Here is a 22,906-nt window from a genome sequence, read left to right on the forward strand (position 1 = left end):
GATGGAGCCGAAGCCCATGCGCAGTACGGACCGAAGGAGGAGTCACCAAACTCGTGACTTCCAAAGACGGTCCAAGAAGAAAAACAAACTGCAAACATCCGGGCCCAACACCAGATGGCGACCTATGCTAAGTGTACAATCTGCAGCTCATATGCCTCGAACATCGGCTTTCGGTTTCTCCTCGTCGAGTTTGACGCCGAACGCCATTGCTGCGCTCCTGACCACCATATTGTAGACCCCGATGTCGTCGGGTGGTGAAGGCCTCGAAGGGTACGTGTCCACGGGCTCCTCCGGGTTTTCGGTGTCGAGATCGTGCCATTCGACGTCGTTGCTGGTAGATGCCGCCGATTCGTAGAACGACCGTTGGTCTTCTTCCTCGGCTTCTCCCTCATAATAGGGCTCTTCTTCCTCTTCGAGTTCTCTTGTCAGCCCTTCGGCGTCGAACTCGTCTTCGACCTCACCGACGTCCGCTGATGAAACCGTTGGAATCTTGAATTCCTTCATTCTGGCGTCGAACTCCTTCTTTCTTTGAAGGATGTTCTCCATTTCGGCCTCGAGCCGCCTCTTCTTTTTCTCCATCTCGGAGATGCTTTCGGCGTCGACCGCAGGTCTTTTCGATGAAACTTGCGTCGACGTCGAACGTTCTTTCTGCGTCGATCGGCCCGTTTCATGGGATGCTTTCGACGACCCTTGCCTTTCGGCGTCTTTCGGCACCAGGGAGTCCTTATCTAAGTATCCGCTCGGCCTCTTGTCCGTTGTTCCCCCTTTGGACGTCGAAGTTTTCGGCGCCGGGGCTCCCTTCGTGGACTTTGACTCAGATTTTCTCGAGTCACCCTTGTGTTGTCGAGGTACTTTCTGTTTTGCGCTCGACGATTCTCTTACCTCGTCTTCTTTTTTCTTGTCGGTCTCTACGACCGTGAAGTTTTCGGCTGTCTCGGCGTCGTTGTCCTCGTCGTCCGAGGAGAGGCCCAGAGCGTAGAGCGTCGGGGGCTTCCCCTTGCCATCCATGCTGGCGTTGGCCCTTCTCTGCCGCTCTCTCACCCTGAGTGTCTTCGGCACGAAGGCTGAGCAGGCGTTGCAGTCGATACTCTGGTGATCGACCGGTAGGCAAAGGTTGCAGACCGGATGCTGGTCTTTCTGCGCGAACTTGTGGTGGCAGTTTGGGCAGAACTTGAATGGCGTCTTGTCCATTGCGCTCAGGGTTTCTGAGCGTGCATTCTCCAAGGCCGTCGAAGAAAAAGGGCGCTGGTCCTCCTTTCTTCGCGCTCCTGATGAAATCTTTTCCTTTCCTGGTATCTTCTAGTGTTTCTATCGACGAAACTCGCTTTTCTTCCTTCTTCCTTCGAGTGTAATTCTGGAGCTTCCCGATGACGATCCAGACCCAACGGCGGAAAAAAGAATTTGAAGATGGCGCCCCAAAGGTGGGACTTCCGCAGGAAGCACGACAACGTCACGGGAGGTGCACCAAATGGTGTACGTCGACGCCCACCTGGGCTACGAAAAAAAAAAAAAAAAAAACAAAGAAAAGACTACGAATCCGGACCCAACCACAAGATCGCGGAATAATGCACAGCATAGTGAATCCAGAAAGATTCACGCTGCAAAACACTCCTTGCGGGACTCACCTGCTGGAGAGGACGGGCCTGTGCGTTAGAAACATCCAATCTGAGAGGTAACGGGAGCCATCTATTCGTGAGACACATCCAAGGCTGGGGAGTTGTAGCCGGAGCGGCCGCACCGGCTGCTGCCTCACACTGCGCGAGCTGGGAGCTTTCTGCTCTCACGGAGTTTCTCGCTCCATGCCTCGCGCTGGAGGCAGCTTCTCTTAAAGAGAAAGTAGCTGTACACGCAAGCTCACGGCAGGGTACGGGGCCAGGGACACTGAGCGTGATCGGATGAGGCAGCATTTAAAACAAGCGGTCACCATTCCCGCTGTTTATTTTTGCATCGCGCTTTCACTTTAAATTTCCAATGGAAATGAGGGGCGTGGCTTAAAGCCCTTTTCGGAAACTGCTCGTTCACAATCAATCTCGCTGAGGCAAACAGCGCTTTGCGCTGCAACGCCACGCAAGACCTAAAATTAACAGAGCTCTATAACCAAGCTCTGAAGAGCACCCAAAATGTAACCCTACCACCTTTTGCTTTTAAAAACTGGTCAACAGGTGGCACAGTTCAAGCCAGTGTTACCCTTGCCACTCACTGCAAGAGGATATTTTACCCACATTAAGTAGCTGTAACTACCATAGCTATGGGATCCTAGGCTAGCCGCATGGCAAGTTACCAAAGTGAAATTAACCCAGATTCCTGCATTTCAGTCATACATTTTAAGGAGAGCCGAGCCAGCAGAGTAAGCTTGTCTGGTCACCAAAGTGTTTCCTGCTACATTAGAGGGTCAGAATTCTACCCAGACTTCACAAAGGAGGTGGTGTGCAAACACTGACCTGCTGCTGAGACATAGGCATCACCTGCCCAATTTGCGATGGGTGCTGCGGACCAGGTCCAGGATGTTGAAGTCCAGGGTGCTGGAGTGGTGCCGCTGTCCGGGGTCCCATAGATTGCATTGGCATTCCCATCTGACCAAACTGGTTTATACCTGCAAACAACAAAGCAAAGGCGGCAAGATGACAATAATGCAAGGGGTAAATGTAAGAAAGTGGGTTTCTGTTGCAGTAACCCCCCCCCCCCTTTTTTGCCTAATAGCTGATGCACTTTTCCTTGTTGTGCCCTGGGCTCCTACCAATCAGGTGCCCAGGGCCTGTGTTCCTTCCCTAAAAACTGCCTAACAGCCAAAACCCAAATTGGCAAACCCTGCACATGTCAGCCCCTGGTAAATGGTACCCTAGGTACCCAGGGCCTTGTGACCAGGGAAGGCCTCTAAGGGCTGCAGCACTCAATGTGCCACCCTTAGAGGCCCTGTACCCTAACACACACACTGCTCTTGCAGGCTGAGTGTCTGGATAAAAGACAAAACAGAGTCAACATGGCACACATCTGTGTGCCATACCCACAACCTACACTGCCCTGGCATACATCAGCCACCCCTCTAGCTGGGTGCTCTATGCCAGTGGTGTGGGCACAGAGGCAGGAGCCCTGTGCCCCTACAGTACCCAGGTCCATTCCTCGGTCCTGTAAGTGCAGAGCTGCCATCTAAGAGTATATGGTGCTGGGAGATTTTCAAACACGAACTCGGCAGCACCATAATAGCAGCACTGAAGACTGAGAAGTTTGGTATCAAAATGCTCAGCACATTAAATCCACACTGATGCCAGTGTGGGATTTAATGTACCAAGCACCAGAGAGGGCATCTTAGAGAGGCCCCCTGAAACCTAAACCTACAATCCACGTCTGTTCTGAGGCTGCCTAGGCTGCCACACAGCAGACATGTTGCTGGACCCCTGGGTAGGAGAGCCCCTGCTCTCCTGGGTCTGCAACAATGCACATCCTGGGCGAGGTGCTAAATCTCCTCCCCCAGGATGGGCAGGGGGAAGCTTCAAAGGCATGCCGCCTCTGTGAGCTTCCCCAGGCCACAGCAACCCCCACTCTGGCGGGAAGCTTGGCCGGAAACCCCAAATAAGGACAGGGGATGTGCCAGCCTGCCAACCCCACCCCTCAGGTGGGGGAGGCGAGGTGAAGCACATATCCGGGCTCTTGCCATCTTGAAGATGGGAAGCCCTGCCCAATCAGGACTAGGCTCATGCCCCCCCTCCCACAGGAGAGAGGCAGAATAGGGGGTGTACCCACCCCAGGACAGGGACCCATTGGCCCCTGCCCTTCACCTACCTGTAACGCCCCTAAATCTAGTATTTAGGTGCACCCTGAACCTTCCTTCCCCAGATTCCAAAATACAAAGAAGAGCAAGAAGAAAGAAGAGCAAGAAGAAAGAAGAAAGAAGACCTGCCCTGCAGCTGCTAAGAAGAGGAAAACACCAACTGCTTTGGCCCCAGCCCTACCGGCCTGTCGACCCTCAAACCTGCTCCTGCTCCAACCCGGCATCTCTTGTGGCCAGCAACCTCACAAACCCCGGAGGACCTGGCTACCTTTTGGCTCCAAGCCCCTGGGACTCCCATGAGTAGAGGCTCTACTCAAAACCTACTTCTAATCCCTGGCAGCAGCCCGGAACCGCGAACCCAGCACACACTGCACCAGCCAAGCCTGGCCAGTGCCAGAGTGAACAAAGACCACGAGGATGACGACCACACGGCGACTGTGACCCCGAGTCCGGCACCCAAGGAACTCCCTCGACACTCATGAAGAAGCCTGCAGCCTCAGAACCAGGTGCCCCCCCCCCCCACCCCCCCACCGTGATCAACAGAGGGTAAGATTTACCGACACCAAAAGGCACCCCTGCACGCGGCGCCCCGCGGCCCCCTGTGCCCAATCCCGGGGGTACCTACCTATCCTCCAACTACCCAACTTACGTCTCGAAGTGGTGTGGCACCTGAAGAATCCTCGTCCCCGAGCTTGCAGTCTTTTTCTAAACCGGAGATTTCCCATTGAAACCAATTGAGCGCCCGAGTGGCCCTGGCAGTGCAACCTCTACACCTACCTACTTCCCCACTTGCCCTGAGTAAGTGACCAGGAGCCCAGCTCCCACAGCGGCGTGGCTTGCTAGTCAGCAGCCACCAACCAAGGCCCCCCTATCCCTCATAGGATAACATTGGGCCTAACTCGCTCTGCACCCGGCCGCCCTAGAGTCGCTGAGGGTGAACCAACTGTACCTACCTGACCCTGGGGTACCCCAGAGTCTATGCCCAGAACCTCAACTCTGCCAGTCGAGTACTTACCTTTAAACAGATAACTATTTTCTTCATAGGGTATCATTGACTGGCTTTTTCCTGAAATTTCTTCTAAGTGTGGACTTTTCAAATCTTAAAATATTCACCAAAAATCAGCCGACTAACGAAATGATTATGCTACTTACCAGTATGCATCTGTTCTTGGCATGTAGGGCTGCTGACATTCATATCTGTGCATAGATCGCCGCCTAGTGTTGGGTCCGGATGATTGCACATTGTTGTCCTGGAAGAGTCTTCGAAGTATCACGAGATAGGTGGCTCCTCCCCTGGACTACAGTGCGCATGGGCATCCCCTCCATCCTTAGATTCTTTTTCGCCATTGTGGCAGAGATGGAGTGTAATACAGTGAATGATGACCATGCTAACCAGAAATTACTGAATGCTACAGCTGCTACAGGCGCCGGGGAGGAGGGTGGGCGATATGAATGTCAGCAGACCTACATGCCAAGAACAGATGCATACTGGTAAGTAGCATAATCAGTTCGAGGCATGTGGGCTGCTGAATTCATATCTGTGCATAGATTATATAGCAGTCCCTCCTGTTAGCGGCGGCTGCCCGTGCCAGCTGCAGCAGTCTGAAAAAGAGTTTTGAGAACAGCCTGGCCTACAGCAGCCTGCTGTCTTGAGTGTACATCTACACAGAAGTGTTTGGTAAAGGTATGTATAGTGGACCATGTGGCTGCTCTACATATCTCCTCTAAGGGAATATTTCCCAGGAAAGCCATGGAGGCCCCCAACTTTCGAGTGGAGTGGGCTCTCGGAGGAATCGTTAGTGTGCGCTTAGCTTTTTCATAGCAAATCTGTATACATTTAACGATCCACCTAGCTATCCCTGCTTTGGAAATGGGGTTGCCCTTGTGCTGTGGGGAAAAGGCAACAAACAGTTGTTTTGTCTTCCTGAAAGTTTGTGTTCTATCAATATAGTACAAGAGAGCTCTTTTGATATCAAGGGTGTGGAGCATTCTCTCCGCTACATTCTCGGGATTAGGATAAAACACTGGTAGTTCTATAGATTGGTTCATATGGAACTGCGAAATGACCTTGGGCATGAAAGTAGGGTTGGTGCGTAGCACGACCCTGTTTGGATGAACCTGTATAAATGTCTCCTGAATGGTGAGTGCCTGAAGTTCTCTAACTCGTCTTAGGGAAGTAATGGCAACGAGGAAAGCTACTTTCCAGGTTAGAAATTGAATCTCACAGGAGTGTAGAGGTTCGAAAGGTGGTCCCATCAGTCTGGTGAGGACCACATTTAGGTTCCAGACTGGTGACGGGGGGTGTCTAGGGGGAATGACACGTTTGAGGCCCTCCAGGAAAGCTTTGATGGCAGGCACTTTGAAGAGTGAGAGGTGCTGCCTGTTCTGAAGGTAAGCTGCCAATGCGGTTAAATGTATACGGATGGAATTGCTAGATTGCATCTGTAGAAGTGTAATAAATAACAGATAATGTTCTGGGTTGACGCATCCAGTGGATTTATGTCATTATTTTTACAATACATGACAAATCTCTTCCACTTGGCCGCATAGCATGCTCTGGTAGTGGGTCTCCTAGCCTCCTTGATGATATTCATACAGTCTGGAGGCAAGTTTAGGTAGCCAAATTCTAGGATCTCGGGAGCCAGATCGCCAGGTTCAGCTGTTGCGGATCTGGGTGCTGAATCTCGCCACGGCTCTGCGTTAAAAGAGTGGGTGTGAGCCGTAGCCGTTGATGCGGCACCACGGAGAGTTCCAGAAAAGTGGTGTACCATGGCTGGCGTGCCCACGTTGGAGCAACCAGGATGAGTGTCATCGAGTGTTGCTTGAGCTTGCGTGCCACCAGCGGTATTAATGGTGCTGGGGGACAGGCGTACGCAAATTTGCCGGACCAGTTAATCCATATTGCATTGCCTTGCGACTGTGGATGTGGGAACCTGGCGGCAAAGTTTTGGCATTTTGCGTTTTCCCTTGTGGCGAATAGGTCTATCTCTGGATGACCCCACTGTCGGAAGTACGGTTGGAGTACTGATGGATGCATCTCCCACTCGTGCATTTGGTGGCTGTGCCTGCTGAGCAGATCTGCCATCTGGTTGTCTTTGCCCGGGAGGTGTTCCGCCATGAGGAAGATGTTCCTCTGAATGGCCCACTTCCACATGCTCTGAGCCAGATGAGACAACTGTGGCGAGTGTGTTCCTCCCTGCTTCTGTATGTAGTACATGGCGGTCATGTTGTCCGTTCGGATCAACACGACCTTGTTGCACAAGTGTATCTTGAAAGCTTTCATTGCAAGGAAGATCGCCATTAGTTCCAAAAGGCTGATGTGCATCCTCCTTTGCTGTGTCGACCATAGTCCCTGCACTGTGCAATTGAGTACGTGAGCTCCCCATCCCTGGAGAGACGCGTCCGCTGTCAGTACGATTTGTGGAACAGGCTCCTGGAACGGTCGGCCCTTGCAAAGGTTTTGTGGATTCCACCAATGCAGAGAGTTGTATGCCCGACCGCTCACCAACACTAGGTCTTTTAACTGTCCGTGAGCCTGATTCCACTGACGTGCCAAGCACTCCTGAAGCGGGCGCATATGTAATCTTGCGTGTGGGACTATGAAGATGCAGGAGGCCATCATGCCTATCAACTGCATAAACACTCTTGCTGGGAGTGAGTGTTGAGGTCTGAATTTCTTTATGAGCAACTGAATGCTGTTGATCCTCACTGAATTTTGTTGTGCCGTGGCTGCCAGAGTGTCTATGGTTGCACCTAGGTACTGCTGTACGTGGTTGGGTTGAAGGTGGGACTTTGGATAATTCAGTGAGAAGCCCAGGCTGTGAAGAAGGTGAATGGTGTGGGACATGTGGCTGGCACAATGCTGGGCCGACTTTCCCTGGATAAGCCAGTCATCCAGATAAGAATAGACATGGATGTGCTGTCTCCTTAAGTGTGCCGCCACTGTAGCCAGGCACTTGGTGAACACTCTGGGTGCCGTCGTTACCCCGAAAGGGAGGACTTTGAACTGGTAATGCTGATTGAGAACAGTGAACCTGAGATACTTTCTGTGTGAGGGGTGTATGGGTATATGGAAATACGCATCTTTGAGGTCTAATGTTGCGAGAAAGTCTCCCTGACTGAGCAACGGTAGCACTTGTTGCAGAGTGAGCATGTGAAAATGCTCTGACAGAATGTAACGGTTTAGAGGTCTTAGATCTAGTATGGGTCTGAGAGATCCATCCTTCTTGGGGATCAGAAAATACAGTGAGTACACCCCTGATCCTCGTTCCTTTGCAGGCACGAGTTCTATGGCTCCTTTTTGGAGCATACTGAGAACCTCCTGTTGGAATAAGTGCAAGTGCTCTGCGGACATATGACGGTGTCTTGGTGGTATGTTGGGTGGAGTGGATGTGAACTCCAGACAATAACCGTACTGGACAATCTCTCTCACCCACCTGTCTGTAGTAATGGATTCCCAGACTGGCAGGAACCTCTGTAGTCTCCCCCCGACAGGTGTTACGTGGTCGGGGGGTAGTGCCAAGGCGTCACTGTTTGTTGGTGGCGGAGGACCTGGAGCTGTTTCCTCGGCCTCTGCCCTTGACGTTGTGTCCACGGTATCCACCTCTGTTATTCTTATTATAGGTGGTATGTGTACCTCCTTTAGTGTACTGCGACTGTTGGGAGTTCCGCGTTTTAGATGGTCCTCTGTTGCTAGAGCGACGAAAGGACCCACTCCGAAACTGCTGGGATTGCAGAGCCCCCATAGACTTTGCAGTCTCTGTATCTTTCTTGAGTTTCTCTAGGGTGGTATCAACCTCGGGGCCAAAGAGGGAGTTAGGGTTGACCGGTTGGTTGAGTATAGTTGTTTGTATCTCTGGTTTGAATCCCGAGATTCTCAACCAAGCATGCCTTCTTAACATGACGCTGGTGTTGATAGCCCTAGCTGCAGTGTCAGCTGCGTCAAGAGCGCATTTAATGCAAGCATTACTGATGAGCTTTCCTTCTCTAATAAGTGTCTCCGCTCCTTCTTTATACTGATCTGGGAGGTGCTGCATCAGTGTCTCTAGGGTATCATAATGCGCCCTGTCGTATCTAGCGAGAAGTGCCTGAGTGGGAGGCCGAACTTGATAGGCGTTGACGCGATGTGAACCGCGCTGACCGTTTTCGGCTGCGGGCCGTCTTCGCACCAGTTGTGGAAGCCTTGTCGTGGATGCGTAATAACGACTCCGACACCTTCTGCTTGACGAAGGGCGATGGCGTCGTGGATTGGGCATGGTCCTTCGACGCCTTCTTCGTTGTGGCATCAAGCCCCGTACCAGATGACGTCTTCTGGACCGGAATAGTGGAATGGGTTGGCTCTCGATGGCCGCCCTCCATATCGGTGTTGACGCTCTTCGGCGCCGATGCTTTGGGGTCGGCGACCTTGGCTTTGAGTTTCGGCGCCCCCTTTGGCTCGCCGTCCCAATGACCTCTCTTGGCGTCGACAGCCGTCTTGTGTGTCTTCGGCTCCGAGGGCTTCGAGGCCTTGTCGCCGTGGAGAGACTCTTTTACTTTTGGTTTCGATTTCGGTGCCGTTGCCTTCAGTTTCGATTCTCGTTGATCGAGTGATGGCGCTTTGGATACCGATGGCTCTTTAGGATAGTTCGACGCCGGGCATTTAAACGGGGCGGAAGAACGAGAGGAATGATCTTGGGTAAGGCCTTGTGGCGATCCCGCGACCTGAGCCTTAGAGTGCCTCCATCGGCCCTGTTGCGACCTGAGGGCCTAGCTCATGTTCTAAGCCATCCTCCTCGGCCCCAAGGGCCTCTTCGTCGTCTCCTACCTTCAAGGTTCACGACCTCCTCATCTTCGGTCCCGAAGATGTTGTCCGGGTGCGGCGCCGCTTTCTGCGCCTCGAGCCGAGCTGCTCTACGAATGCAAAGGGTCTTCTTCGATCGAAACCTGGAGCACGCCATGCAGGTGGCTTCGTCGTGGTTTGGAGAGAGGCACTTGTTGCACACCGGGTGCACGTCGAAGCGAGCATACTTAGCGTTGCAAAGAGGGCAACGCTTGAAGGGGCTATTCGATGTTTTTGATTCCATCGTCGATCTTGATCGGGCCTCGGACGTAGAAGGGCAAATTGCTAACTTCGATGAAACTACTCAGCCCCGAACGAAAACAATACCGACGAATGAAGGCCTAAATACTCTAAGAGCTAAGATTAAGACATCCGAACCCAATGGCGGAAAAAAAACAATCTAAGGATGGAGGGGATGCTCATGCGCACTGTAGTCCAGGGGAGGAGCCACCTATCTCGTGATACTTCAAAGACTCTTCCAGGACAACAATGTGCAATCATCCGGACCCAACACTAGGCGGCGATCTATGCACAGATATGAATTCAGCAGCCCACATACCTCGAACACGAAAATACTCACCTGCTCTTAGGTGAGCTCCCAGTGCTGGATCTTGGTGCCCAGCACTGACTCTGAAAAATACTTACAACTGTACTTACCAGTAACCCAATTTTCTCCCATAGGAAATCATTTGACTGTTTTTCTGTGAAATTTCTTCTAAGTGTCAATTTCTGCAATCTTTAAATATTCTTTAAAAATCGCATAATATCTGAAAACGTAATTACTTAGCTGTTTTGGATAAAGGTCCCAGTACTGAGTCTAGGCAACCAGTACTGGATTACAAAAGTAACGAGAACACACTGTACCTGCAACCTGAATTTTCTTCCATAGGGAATCATTGACTGTTTTCTTTGAAATATTTTCTAAGTGTCAACTTTTAAAATAGCTAAATAATGTTTAAAAATCATCACAGTAATTAAGTTGACTTTCATCACTTGATTCTAAGTACTGACCCAGGACTGAATCTAGGATCCAGTCCTGGAATTCCAAAAGTAATCCTAAAAGTAATCTGTGGCAAAAACATGAAACTTCCATTGAACTCAATGCATTATTGTGTTTAAAATAGTGTTGCCTATTGCAACCACTTGTAACTGTTTACAAAAGTCAATTGCATATTGCAAAAGTATTTATATAAAGCATCTCATTCTGAGAAAGTATATTTTAATTCCAATTGTTGGTTCTAAAATAAAACAAGCGTATATTTTTTTATATATAAACCATTGGCCTAGAGTTCAGTTGAGTGTGTGAGACCATTTGCTGACTGAGTGTGTACAACAAATGCTTTACACTGTCCTCTGATACTGCCTTACTGCTCGACCAAGCTACCACTTTAGAGAGTAAGGTTATATCCAACTTTAGCCTCTGCCAAGCCTCTGGGGACTGTGGACTCTGTACATCCTGTACCTATTTGGGAACAGTATATACAGAGCCACTTTCTCGCAGTAAAGGGATGGGACAGGTATGCAAAGAGAACATGTGTCTAAAGGGCATACTGGAAGAAATGGCTTATGGCAAGCAAAGTGATGAATGAAACAAGTCATGCAATTACAATCAAAGAATTCTGACGACATATAGTTCTACGCTAAACAGGAATATTTTGGCTGCTTTTCTCAAGGTCCACAGATTTGGTTGTTTTATAGATTCAGGCAGAGTTGCATATGTTCGGCCACAACACTACTAATCTATCATCTCAGTGCTGGCTTCAAAAAACTTGTAGGCCAAAGGGGTCAACCCACACACAAGTCTGCTGTGACAGGAGAAGACAGCCTGCTGTGAAAGCAGATCTAAGGGCCAGCCAATCACAGAGTGAAGGCAAGAGGGATCACGGACATGCTGTGAAGGAAGTAAGGCTAATGGGAAATCAGATCCTTACGGTCATATTAATAGTAATGCTAATACAAAAAAGCTAATGCTGACCTGATTTAAATACTAACCCAAATCATTGCTTCATTTTCATGCTAAAACAGCAGAAAGAAATTGAACCTTTAAGCAATTTTTTTAATTCTACATTTTGGACTTCCCTCAATCAGGTTTTGGCTTGCTTACAAGGATACAACAGTGCTTGTAACAGGAGAAATTTACAGATGTTGGATTTTAGACAGAGGATTGTCACTTGCTTGTGATATCTGTCAGCAACATCTGATACCATATCACATTCTGTTCTAATACGATGGCTCAAGGAAATTTGTAACAAAGATTATACTTAACTGGAATAGTTTACTGGCAGGATGCCAATGACATTTTATTTAAAAATGTAAAATTAAACTTTGTGGTGTCCACTTTATCATCCATGTGGAACTATTAGTCAATTTAAAAGGAATATGCTACTTACCAGTATGCATCTGTTCTTGGCATGTAGAGCTGCAGATCTATACACTGTGCATAGATCGCCATCTGGTGTTGGGCCCGGATGTTTGCAGTTTGTTTTTCTTCTTGGACAGTGTTTGGAAGTCACGAGTTCGGTGACTCCTGCTTCAGTCCGTACTGCGCATGGACTTCGGCTCCATCTTCAGATTGTTTTTCGCCAGCAGGGAAAAGATGGAGCGTAGTGATAATAGTAAGAAACCCATGTGTGTTGTATCCAAATAAGATAGACTGGAACGGATACAGGTAGCCGGGGAGGCGGGTGGGCGTGTATAGTTCTGCAGCTCTACATGCCAAGAACAGATGCATACTGGTAAGTAGCATATTCCGTTCGAGGCATATGAGCTGCAGATTATACACTGTGCATAGATTATATAGCAGTACCCAACCCTAGCGGCGACTACCGGTATCCGATGCAGTGGTTTGAAACAGTGTCTTTCATACAGCCTGGCCCACACTAGCTTGTTGTTTGGCGTGCACATCTACACAGTAATGTTTTGTGAAGGTGTGCGGTGTTGACCATGTGGCTGCTTTACAGATGTCATCTAAGGGTATGTTCCCTAGAAACGCCATAGAAGCCCCTATCTTTCTTGTAGAGTGGGCTTTAGGTGGAACAGATAATGTTCTTATTGCTTTGTGATAGCAAATTTGAATGCACTTTACAATCCACCTAGCTATCCCTGATTTTGAGATGGGGTTGCCTTTATGTGGTGGAGAGAACGAGACAAACAGCTGTTTAGTCTTTCTAAAAGATTGCGTTCTTTGTATATAGTAAAGTAAAGCCCTTTTAACATCAAGTGTATGTAGAGACCTTTCTGCAACAGATTGAGGTTGCGAGAAAAAAAACGGTAATTCCACCGATTGATTGAGATGGAAGGGGGAAATGACCTTGGCAGAAATTTTGGATTTGATTGTAGAAAAGGTTCTTGTGTAGTGAACGCTTGTATTTCACTAACCCTTCTAAGGGAAGTGATAGCTACCAGAAAAGCTGTTTTCCAAGTAAGGAACTGTAGCTCACATTTATGCATTGGTTCGAAAGGCGGTCCCATCAGCCTTGTAAGAACTACGTTTAGATTCCACACGGGTGAGGGTGGTGCTCTGGGTGGAATTACTCTTAAGGCCTTCCATGAAAGCTTTAATAGCAGGCACTCTGAAAAGTGATAAATGCTGTCTGTTTTGCAGGTAAGCAGCAATTGCTGCTAGGTGTAAACGGATGGATGTGTATGCCAGGTTACACCTTTGTAGATGGAGAAGGTAACATATGATATGCTATATGGATACATCTAAAGGGTCGCTTGTATTGTTACGGCAGTAAATAACAAATCTTTTCCACTTTGCGGCATAGCATGCTCGAGTGGTAGGACGTCTGGCTTCCCTGATAATGTTCATGCAATCAGGGGGAAGGTTAAGGTATCCAAATTCTAAGATTTCAGGAGCCAGATCGCAAGGTTGAGCTGAGCTGGGTCCAGGTGCCTGATTTCTCCATGGTTCTGGGTTAGGAGGCATGGGGACAGGTGTAGTTTTTGGTGTGGTACCACAGAGCTGTAGTAGTGTGGTGTACCACGGCTGCCTGGCCCATGTTGGGGCTACCAGAATGAGTGTGAGGGAGTGCTGTTGTAGCTTCCTTACCACTAATGGAATTAGCGGGAGAGGTGGAAAGGCGTATGCAAATTTGCCTGACCAGTTCATCCATATCGCATTGCTTTTGGACAATGGGTGTGGGTATCTGGCGGCGAAGCTTGGGCATTTTGTGTTTTCGTGGGTGGCGAAGAGGTCTATCTGAGGATGCCCCCACTTGTGAAAGAATGGGTGAAGAACTTGTGGATGCAGTTCCCATTCGTGCATTTGCTGCGTTTGTCTGCTGAGCAGATCTGCCATGGTGTTTTGTATCCCTGGGACGTGTTGTGCCAGGAGAAAGACTTTGCGGGATTGCCCATCTCCATATGCTCTGTGCTAACCGAGAGAGCTGTGGAGAGTGTGTGTCCCCCCCCTCGTTTTTGAATGTAGTACATTGCAGTCATATTGTCTGTGCGAATGAGGACTGCTTTGGCTGAGACTTGTTTCTGAAATGATTTCAGGGCTAGAAAGATCGCCAATTACTCCAGATGGTTTATGTGGAGTAACTTTTGTTGTGGCGTCCATATACCTTGCACTGTGAGGTGTAATAGATGCGCTCCCCAACCGGAGAGCGATGCGTCCTTTGTTAGAATTACCTGAGGAACCGGGTCCAGGAAAGGTCGCCCTTTGGAAAGATTTGTGGTGTTCCACCACTGCAGAGAGCGATGGGTGCGACCGTCCACCAACACCAGATCCGTCAGTTGCCCCTGGGCCTGGTTCCACTGGCGTGCTAGGCACTCTTGGAGTGGACGCATGTAGAGTCTTGCATGAGGCACTATGAAGATGCAAGATGCCATCATCCCTATTAGCTTCATAAACACTCTTGCTGGGAGAGAGTGCCGAGGAATGAATCTGACGCAAGGCTTGTATGCTTGCGATTCTGGCTGAATTGGGATAGGCTATAGCTTTTGAGGTGTCTATAGTGGCACAGAGGTATTGCTTTGTGTGAGACGGTATCAGCTGGGACTTTTGGTGGTTCACTGTGAAACCTAGCTGGTGAAGTAGTTGGATGGTAGTGTTTGTATGTTGCACACATTGGTTGTAGGACGTGGCTTTTATTAGCCAGTCGTCCAAGTAAGGGAAGACGTGAACGTGTGGTCTTCTGAGGTGTGCCGCCACTACTGCTAGGCATTTGGTGAACACTCTTGTGACCCCGAAGGGGAGAACCTTGAACTGATAATTTTGGCCGTCCACTACAAATCTGAGGTACTTTCTGTGAGAAGGGTGTATTGGAATATGAAAGTATGCGTCTTTCAAGTCCAGTGTGGTGAGAAAATCGTTCTGGCTGAGGAGTGGGAGAGTTACCATGTGAAAATGGTCTGTATGCATTTAGAGGCCGGAGGTCTAGAATGGGTCGTAGAGTCTCGTCTCTTTTGGTATCAAAGTACAGAGAGTAGACCCCTACATTTTGTTGATTGATGGGGACCTAATCTATAGCCTGTTTTTGCAGGAGGGAGATTACCTCTTGTTTGTGGAATGTGGTATGTTCTTGCGACATTGTACGGTGCCTGGGTGGAATATTTGGGGGGGGGGGTGGATGTTAATTTGTGACAGTACCCTGACCGAATAATTTGGGTCACCCATTTGTCTGATGTTATTGTCTCCCAGGTTTGAAAGAAGTTTTGTAGTCTGCCCCCGACTGGAGTGGAATGGTCTGGGGGGAGCGGGGGAAAGTCATTGTGTGGGCGGTGTGGCAGAACGGGCGGTGTTGGTTTTGCCCCTGCCTTTATTATTGTTTCTTCAATATCCACCTATTTGATAGCCCTTTGTGAAGGTAGTCTGAGGAGGGGACTTGTAGGATGTGGAGGCGTTATCGGCAGAGTAGCCCCTGCCAGTGCCTCGAAAGGAGGAGCGACGAAAAGAGCGTCTAGGAGGGTGGGACTGTAATGCTCCCATAGACTTCGCCGTATCTGTTTTCATTTTTTCCAGGGCTTCGTCTACTTTTGGGTCAAATGTTGCTGGTCAAAAGGGTGGTTTAGTATAGATGCTTGTACCTCTGGCTTAAAGCCTGAGATTCTGAGCCAGGCGTGGCGGCGAAGCAGAACACTGGTGTTTATAGCCCTGGAAGCTGTGTCTGCTGCGTCAAGTGCACATTTAATAGAGGTGTTGGTAATGGTCTTTCCCTCTTGTATTAGTTCATGAGCCCTATTTTCATATTTTTCTGGAAGATGTTGCATGATAGTCTCCAGCTCATCATAGTGCGCTCTGTCGTACCTTGCCAACAGCGCTTGCGTGTTGGCGATACGCCACATATTGGCAGCTTGCGAGGCAGTGCGTTTGCCTGACGCGTCTAGGAGCTTGGACTCCTTATCGGGTGGTGGCGCCTCACCCGATGACTGAGAATTGGACCGCTTCCTAGCTGTGGATACCACTAATGATTCTAAGGGTGCAGGTCCTTTAATATAGGCAGGATCTGTGGGGGCGGCCTTATATTTTTTCTCTATTCTGGGGTTTAAGACCCTAGCCCTGACTGGGTCTTTGAAAACCTCTGCCGCATGTTTGGTCACCCCTTTAAGCATGGGTAGTATGGCAGTAGATTTATCTGCGATGTCAAAGGTATCAAGTAGGAAGTCTTCATCAACTGGATCACTGTGTAACTCCACCCCATGATAATGTGCCGCCCGTTGTAGCAAGTGGTGGAACCCCAAGGAGTCCTCTGGTGGAGATGGCCTGGATGGATAAAGATCATCCTGAGGTACATCTGGGACATCTGGATTATGATAATCCTCCCATGGATCTGGTGTTCCCGGAGGGGTGGGGTCTTGTGGGGCATCTGTTGGATCATAGTATGGATCCCCTTGGTCATCAGGGTCTGGAGACGGGGTTGGAGAGCAATGAGGCAAGGGTGGAGAAGGTGGAGGGGGCGGAGATGGGGGAGGTGGAGGCGGTGGGGTGGGTACTATGAATGGGGATGTGGCAGAGTCCTTCCGTTTTGGCGGTGGAGGAGGAGCTGGTTTGTCTAAATGTCTTTTCTTTGAAGACAAAGTCAAATGTCCAGTCTTTGGATCCTTTGTTAAAGTCTTTTGTCGAGGATCTGGCGTGAATAGTTCCTCCGGCACCGATTGATCTGTTGGCGCCAATGTTTTCGGGGCCGACGGCTTCTTTGGTTTATCTGTGCCATGCTTTTTCGGGGCCTCCTATTTTTTGTTCGGTGCAGAGGCAGGTTTCGGCACGGGAGTTTCGGCGCCGAGGGATTTATGTGTGGTCGGCACGAGAGGCCAGGTTTCGACACCAATGGCTTCGGAACGGAGTTTGGTGTGGTTTTCTTCGGTGCCGAAGGGCGTTTTTCGGCACCGCTAGTAGGCTGGCTCGAGCCCGAGCCGCCGGGAGACTTATGATGCTTCTTCACCGAGCCCGAAGGTGGGGTGATGGAAGCGGTATGTTTGGTTTTGCCTAGGCCCAGATGCGAAGGTGTAACTGGAGTCTCTTTCGGTGTGGGCGCGGGAGGGGGTAGAGTACTCGCGACCCTCTGCGCCGGTGTGATCTCCTCCACGTCGGAGTAGTCGGCCTCGGAAGCACTGACGAGGTCGTCTTCCTGTTCGGTGTGCTGCTGTCCTGAAGCTCCGATGTCTTCTCCGGAGATGTCAGGTGGAGCCGAGGTTGAGGAGTGCGCCATGGTGCGTCTAGCTCTTCGATCCCGTATAGTCTTTTTCGATCGAAAAGACTTGCAGGCGGGGCAGTCTCGGGCCTCGTGTTCGAGAGAGAGGCAGAGGTTGCACACCTGATGTAAATCGGTGTGGGGAAATTTAGACCCCCATTTAGGGCACTTCTTAAAGGGAGTCCTTTCCATCAGCCGAGACCGGAGTCGAGATAGGCCCGAAGGCCGCCGCCGATGCCTGGAATCGAAGAAGTGCCGAAGGGAGAGATAAAGAAGATGATTTTGTCTGAAGAATCTCGATGGACGAGGATTTTTCGGCGAAGGTCGAACTGGAAAGGTTCGAAGCCGGAGCATGAAGTATTACATTCGAGCCCGATGGCGGAAAAAAAAAATCTGAAGATGGAGCCGAAGCCCATGCGCAGTACGGACCGAAGGAGGAGTCACCGAACTCGTGACTTCCAAACACTGTCCAAGAAGAAAAACAAACTGCAAACATCCGGGCCCAACACAAGATGGCGATCTATGCACAGTGTATAATCTGAACATAACTTTCAGCGTGCTTTTTTATTCCTTTGCAGGCTACAATCCCTGTACAGTTAGATTCTGCAACTATTCAACCATGTAACAATTTCAAGGATTGTCTTTGCTCAAAGACCTCTGGGATGAATAGGAACACATGACAAAATATTGGCAGGGTATGAGAAAGTGCCATCTTTCTTGCATGGTATGCCCCCCCCCTTTTTGCTGAATTGCTTAATGTACTTTGAGTGTGCCCTGGGCTCCTGCCAATCAGGTACCCAGGGCCTATGTTCTTCCCTAGCAACTGTGCTGAAACCTAAACCCAAATTGGCAAACCCTGGCCACATGTCAGCCCCTGGTAAATGGTACACTAGGTACCCAGGGACATGTGACGAGGGAAGGCCCCTAGGGCTGCAGCACTTATTGTGCCACCCTTAGAGGCCATGTACCCGACACACACTGCCCTTGCAGGCTGAGTGCCTGGGTACCGAACAAAACAGAGTCGACATGGCACATATCCCTGTGTGCGATGCCCACAACACACACTGCCCTAGCATACATCAGCCACCCCTCTAGCTGGGTGCCCTATGCCAGTGGTGTGGGTACAGGTGCATGAGCCCTGTGCCCCTACAGTACCCAGGTCCATTCCTGGGCACTAAGTGCAGTGCTGCCAATTAAGAGTATATGGTGCTGGGAGATCATCAACACGAACTCCACAGCACCATGATGGCTCCACTGAAGACTGAAGTTTGGTATCAAACTTCTCAGCACATTAAACCCGCACTGAAGCCAGTGCAGGAATTAATGTACAATGCACGACAGAGGGCATCTTAGAGATGCCCCCTGAACCTAACCTACAATCCACGTCTGGTCTGAGGGGCTGCATAGGCTGCCACACAGCAGACATGTTGCTGGACCCCTGGGTAGAGAGCCATCCGCTCTCCTGGGTCTGCAACAATGCACATCCTCGGCGAGGTGCTAGGTCCCCTCCCCCAGGATGGGCAGGGGAAGCTTCAAAGGCATGCCTCCTTTGTGAGCTTCTCCAGGGCCCTTGCTGTACTCAGCAACTGGCACCTACCGGTTTTAAACCCCCACTCTGGCGGGAAGACTGTCCAGAAACCCCAAGGAAGGACAGGGGTGGGCCAGCCTCTGCAAACCCATCTTGAAGATGGGGAGCCCTGCCCAATCAGGACTAGGCCACTGCCCCCCTCCCACAGGAGAGTGGCAGGATAGGGGGTGTACCCATCCCAGGACAGGGACCCAGTGGTCCCTGTCCTTTACCTACCTGTAACACCCCTAAATTTAGTATTTAGGGGCACTCTGAACCTTCCTTCCTTAGATCCAGATTCCGAAACAGCAAAGAAGATCAAGAAGCAAAAAGACCTGCCGTGCAGCTGCTAACCAGAGGAAGACACCAACTGCTTTGGCCCCAGCCCTACCGGCCTGTCGACCCTCGAACCTGCTCCTGCTAAACCCCGGCATCTCCTGTGGCCAGCAACCTCACAAACCCCGGGGGACCTGGCTACCTTGTGACTAAGCAACTGGGACTCCCACGAGCAGTGGTACTGCTCAAAGCAAGTAACTGACCCGAACCCTGAACACACTACACCCGCCAAGCCTGGCCTGTGCTGGAGAGGACCAAGACCCCGAGGACGTCCCCCAGACGACTGTGACCCCGAATCCAGCACCCAAGGACCCACCTCGACACCCCTGCACCAGGGGCCCTGCGGCCCCCTGTGCCCAACTCCTGGGTGCCTACCTATCCTTCAACTACCCAACTTACCTCTCGAAGTGGTGGTCACACCTGAAGAATCTTCGGCCCGAGCTTGCAGCCTTTGTTCGTTTTTGAGCTTCTCCATTGCAATCCATTGAGCACCCCAAGGCTCAAAAGCACCCTGCACCTAGCCGCCCGAGTGCCCCAGGCAGTGCATTCTCTACTCTACTTCCCCATTTGCCCTGAGCAAGTGACCAGGAGCCCAGCTCCCACAGCTGCGTGGCCTGCTAGCCAGCAGCCACCAACCAAGGGCCCCCTACCTCCGATAGGATAACATTGGGCCTAACTCACTCTGCACCCGGCTGCCCCCGAGCCGCTGAGGGTGTAACAACTGTACTGACCTGACCCTGGGAGACCCCCCCGAGTCTATGCCCAGAACCTTAACTCTGCCAGTCGAGTACTTGCCCAAAAGCCGATAACTCACTTTTCTTCCATAGGGTAACATTGACTGGTTTCACTTGAAAATTCTTCTAAGTGTGGAGTTTCTAAACTTCAAAATATTCACCTAATATCAACCGAGTAACGAAAACACTCACCTGCTATCAGGAGAGATCCCAGTGCTGGATCTTGGTGCCCAGCACGGACATTGAAAAGTAATTACATACTTACCGCTAACCCATTTTTCTACAATATGAAATCATCTGTGAAATTTCTTCTAAGTGTCGATTTTTGCAAACTACAAATATTCTTTGAAAATCGCACCAACTGTGAAAACGTAATTACTTACCTGTTTTAGATAATGTCCCAGTGCTGAACCTAGGAGTCCAACACTGGATTACAAAAGTAACAAGAACATACTTTACCTGTAACTTGAATTTTCTTCCATAGGAAACCATTGACAGTTTTTCTGTGAAATTTTTTCTGTCGATTTTGCAAACTTACAAATATTCGTTAAAAATCGCCTTTATAACCAAAACCCATTCTTCCAACTGTTTACAGGTGGTGCCCCAGTGCTGGATCCAGGATCCAACACTGAGTTAGAAAAAGTAACTATAACCCCACTTACCTGCTAAGTGAAATTCCTCCCATAGGTTTACATTGGTGATTCTATGAGAAAAAGTTCTAAGTGTCAACTTTTAAAATCCCAAAATATTGCTAAAAAATCCCTACTGTAACCAAAACGCTTTTACTCAACTGTTTACAGGAAATGTCCCAGGACTGAATCCAGTATCTGGTCCTGTGGTTAGAAAAATAATCCTCAAAGTAACTAATTGCAATTAATTAGAAAATCCCCTTGAGCTCAATGTATTATTGTGTTTGATATCGTGTTGCCTATTGCAACACCTGTGTCTATTGCATTCAAAAGCCTACTGCTTATTGAAAGTATTTATATAAAGCCACTCATTCAGAGAAAGTATATTTTGAAATCTATTGTTGGTTCTAAAATAAAACAACCATATATTTTTATACAAAACCATTGGCCTAGAGTTCAGTTCTTGAGTGTGTGAGACCATTGGCTGACTGAGTGTGTACAACGAATAGTTTCTTACCTGTCGGTGTAGTTTTGCAGCTTGAAGATCTTTCTGGATTCACTATGCTGTGCATTATTCCGCGATCTTGTGGTTGGGTCCGGATTCGTAGTCTTTTCTTTGTTTTTTTTTTTTTGTAGCCCAGGTGGGCGGCGACGACCCACCATTTGGTGCACCTCCCGTGACGTCGTCGTGCTTCCTGCGGAAGTCCCACCTTTTGGACGCCATCTTCGGGTTCTTTTTTCCTTTCTTTCTTTTTTTTTTTTTTTTAAATCCCTAGGCGATTGATTAATCCTTCTTGTCCATTTTTTCGTGTACGTTTTCATTTCTTTTGATCTTTTCCATTTTACCCCCTCTTCCTCCAGCCTCATCTTCCTGGCGGAGATGGGTGGGTTCGCTAGTGAATCCAGAAAGATCTTCAAGCTGCAAAACTACACCGACAGGTAAGAAACTATTCGTTTTGCAGCGTGAATCTTTCTGGATTCACTATGCTGTGCATAGACTTTGTAGCGGTTTTCCTAATTTTGTGGCGGCTGGGTGGTAGATGAGCGTTGGTCGTTGAAAATGTGTTGAAGCACCTTCTGTCCAACCTGTGCTTCCTTGTTCATCTGAATGTCCACGCAGTAGTGTTTCGTGAACGTGTGCACAGATGCCCAAGTTGCCGCGACACATATGTCCTGGATGGGCGTGTTCGCCAGGAAGGCCACGGTGGCCCCCTTCTTCCTTGTGGAGTGCGCCGGAGGCCCCTCCGCTAGCTCCTGTCCAGCCTGTTTGTGGCAGAATTGAATAGTGAGGGCAATCCACCTAGCGATGGTGCCCTTAGTCACTGGCCTACCCATGAAGCTAGTAGCAAAGGACACAAACAGCTGCTTCGACTTCCTGAGTTCCTTGGTGCTCTCAATGTAGTGCATCACCGCTCTTCTTGCGTCGAGGCTGTGCAGTGCCTTTTCTGCATTTGAACTCGGGTTTTGGAAGAAACTTGGTATCTGAATACTCTGATTCATGTGGAACGCCGACACCACCTTGGGCATGAAGTGTGGGTCCGTCCTCAGGACTATTCTGTCTTTGTGAATCTGAATGTAGGGTTCCTGTAGGGTTAGTGCCTGAAGCTCGCTCACTCTGCGTAGTGAGGTTATGGCCACCAGAAAGGCCGTTTATCGTCAACATCTGCAGTGTGGCCTTGTGAATGGGTTCAAACGGTGCCTTCATGAGCTCCGTCAGAACCACGTTCAGATTCCATGCCGGCTGCGGCAACCTTTTCGGGGGGGGCCATCCTTTTGGCTCCTTCCATGAATCTCTTCACCACCTGCGAGGTGAAGAAACTTCCACCCTTTTCACCTCTGGTGTAGGCCACGATCGCCGCTAGGTGTACCCTTAGGGAGCTCGAGCAGAGGTTACTCTTTAGAAGGTGTGTGAGGTACCTCAGTACTGTTGAGTCTCTTGTCATTCTGTTTTGCAGGCCCTTTTTCCTGCACCACACAGTGAATCTCTTCCATTTTGCGCTGTAGCATTTTCGTGTAGTAGGTTTCCTTGCCTCCCGTAGCACTCGCCTAGTGCTTGGAGGCAGTCTTAGGTGTGCGAACTCTAGGTCTTCAGGAGCCATGCCGCCAGGTTGAGGGTCTCTGGCTCTGGGTGCAGGACCTCTCCGTTTTGCATTGAGAGCAGGTCCTTCCTCCTCTCGAACCTGTATGGATTTCCTTGTGCCATTTCTTGAATTTGTGAGAACCATGTCTGCCTTGCCCACTGCGGAGCCACTAGGATCAGAGTCATGTTGCTGGTTCTGCACTTGTCGAGCACTCTGTGCAACAGGGGTATCGGTGTAAAGGCGTAGGCAAATGTCCTCGACCAGCTTATCCATAGGGCATTTCCCTTGGATTGCTGATCTGGTTGCCTGGACGCGAAGCTTTGGCATTTTGGCGT

The 22,906-nt window shown here is 49.7% G+C and overlaps 1 protein-coding gene across 7 annotated transcripts in view; it reads right to left on the minus strand.

Annotated features, from left to right (window-relative positions):
- Positions 1-22,906, minus strand: part of EP300 (EP300 lysine acetyltransferase) — a 520,888-nt gene that overhangs the window by 227,746 nt on the left and 270,236 nt on the right. For all 7 annotated transcript variants that reach the window (XM_085601052.1, XM_085601051.1, XM_085601048.1 and 4 more), the window contains exon 12: positions 2,442-2,593. In XM_085601052.1, coding sequence (XP_085457178.1) covers positions 2,442-2,593 — 152 coding nt within the window. The remainder of the gene's footprint in view (positions 1-2,441; positions 2,594-22,906) is intronic.

This window comes from Triturus cristatus, chromosome 4_2, assembly GCF_964204655.1.
Source record: "Triturus cristatus chromosome 4_2, aTriCri1.1, whole genome shotgun sequence".
NCBI lineage: Eukaryota > Metazoa > Chordata > Amphibia > Caudata > Salamandridae > Triturus > Triturus cristatus.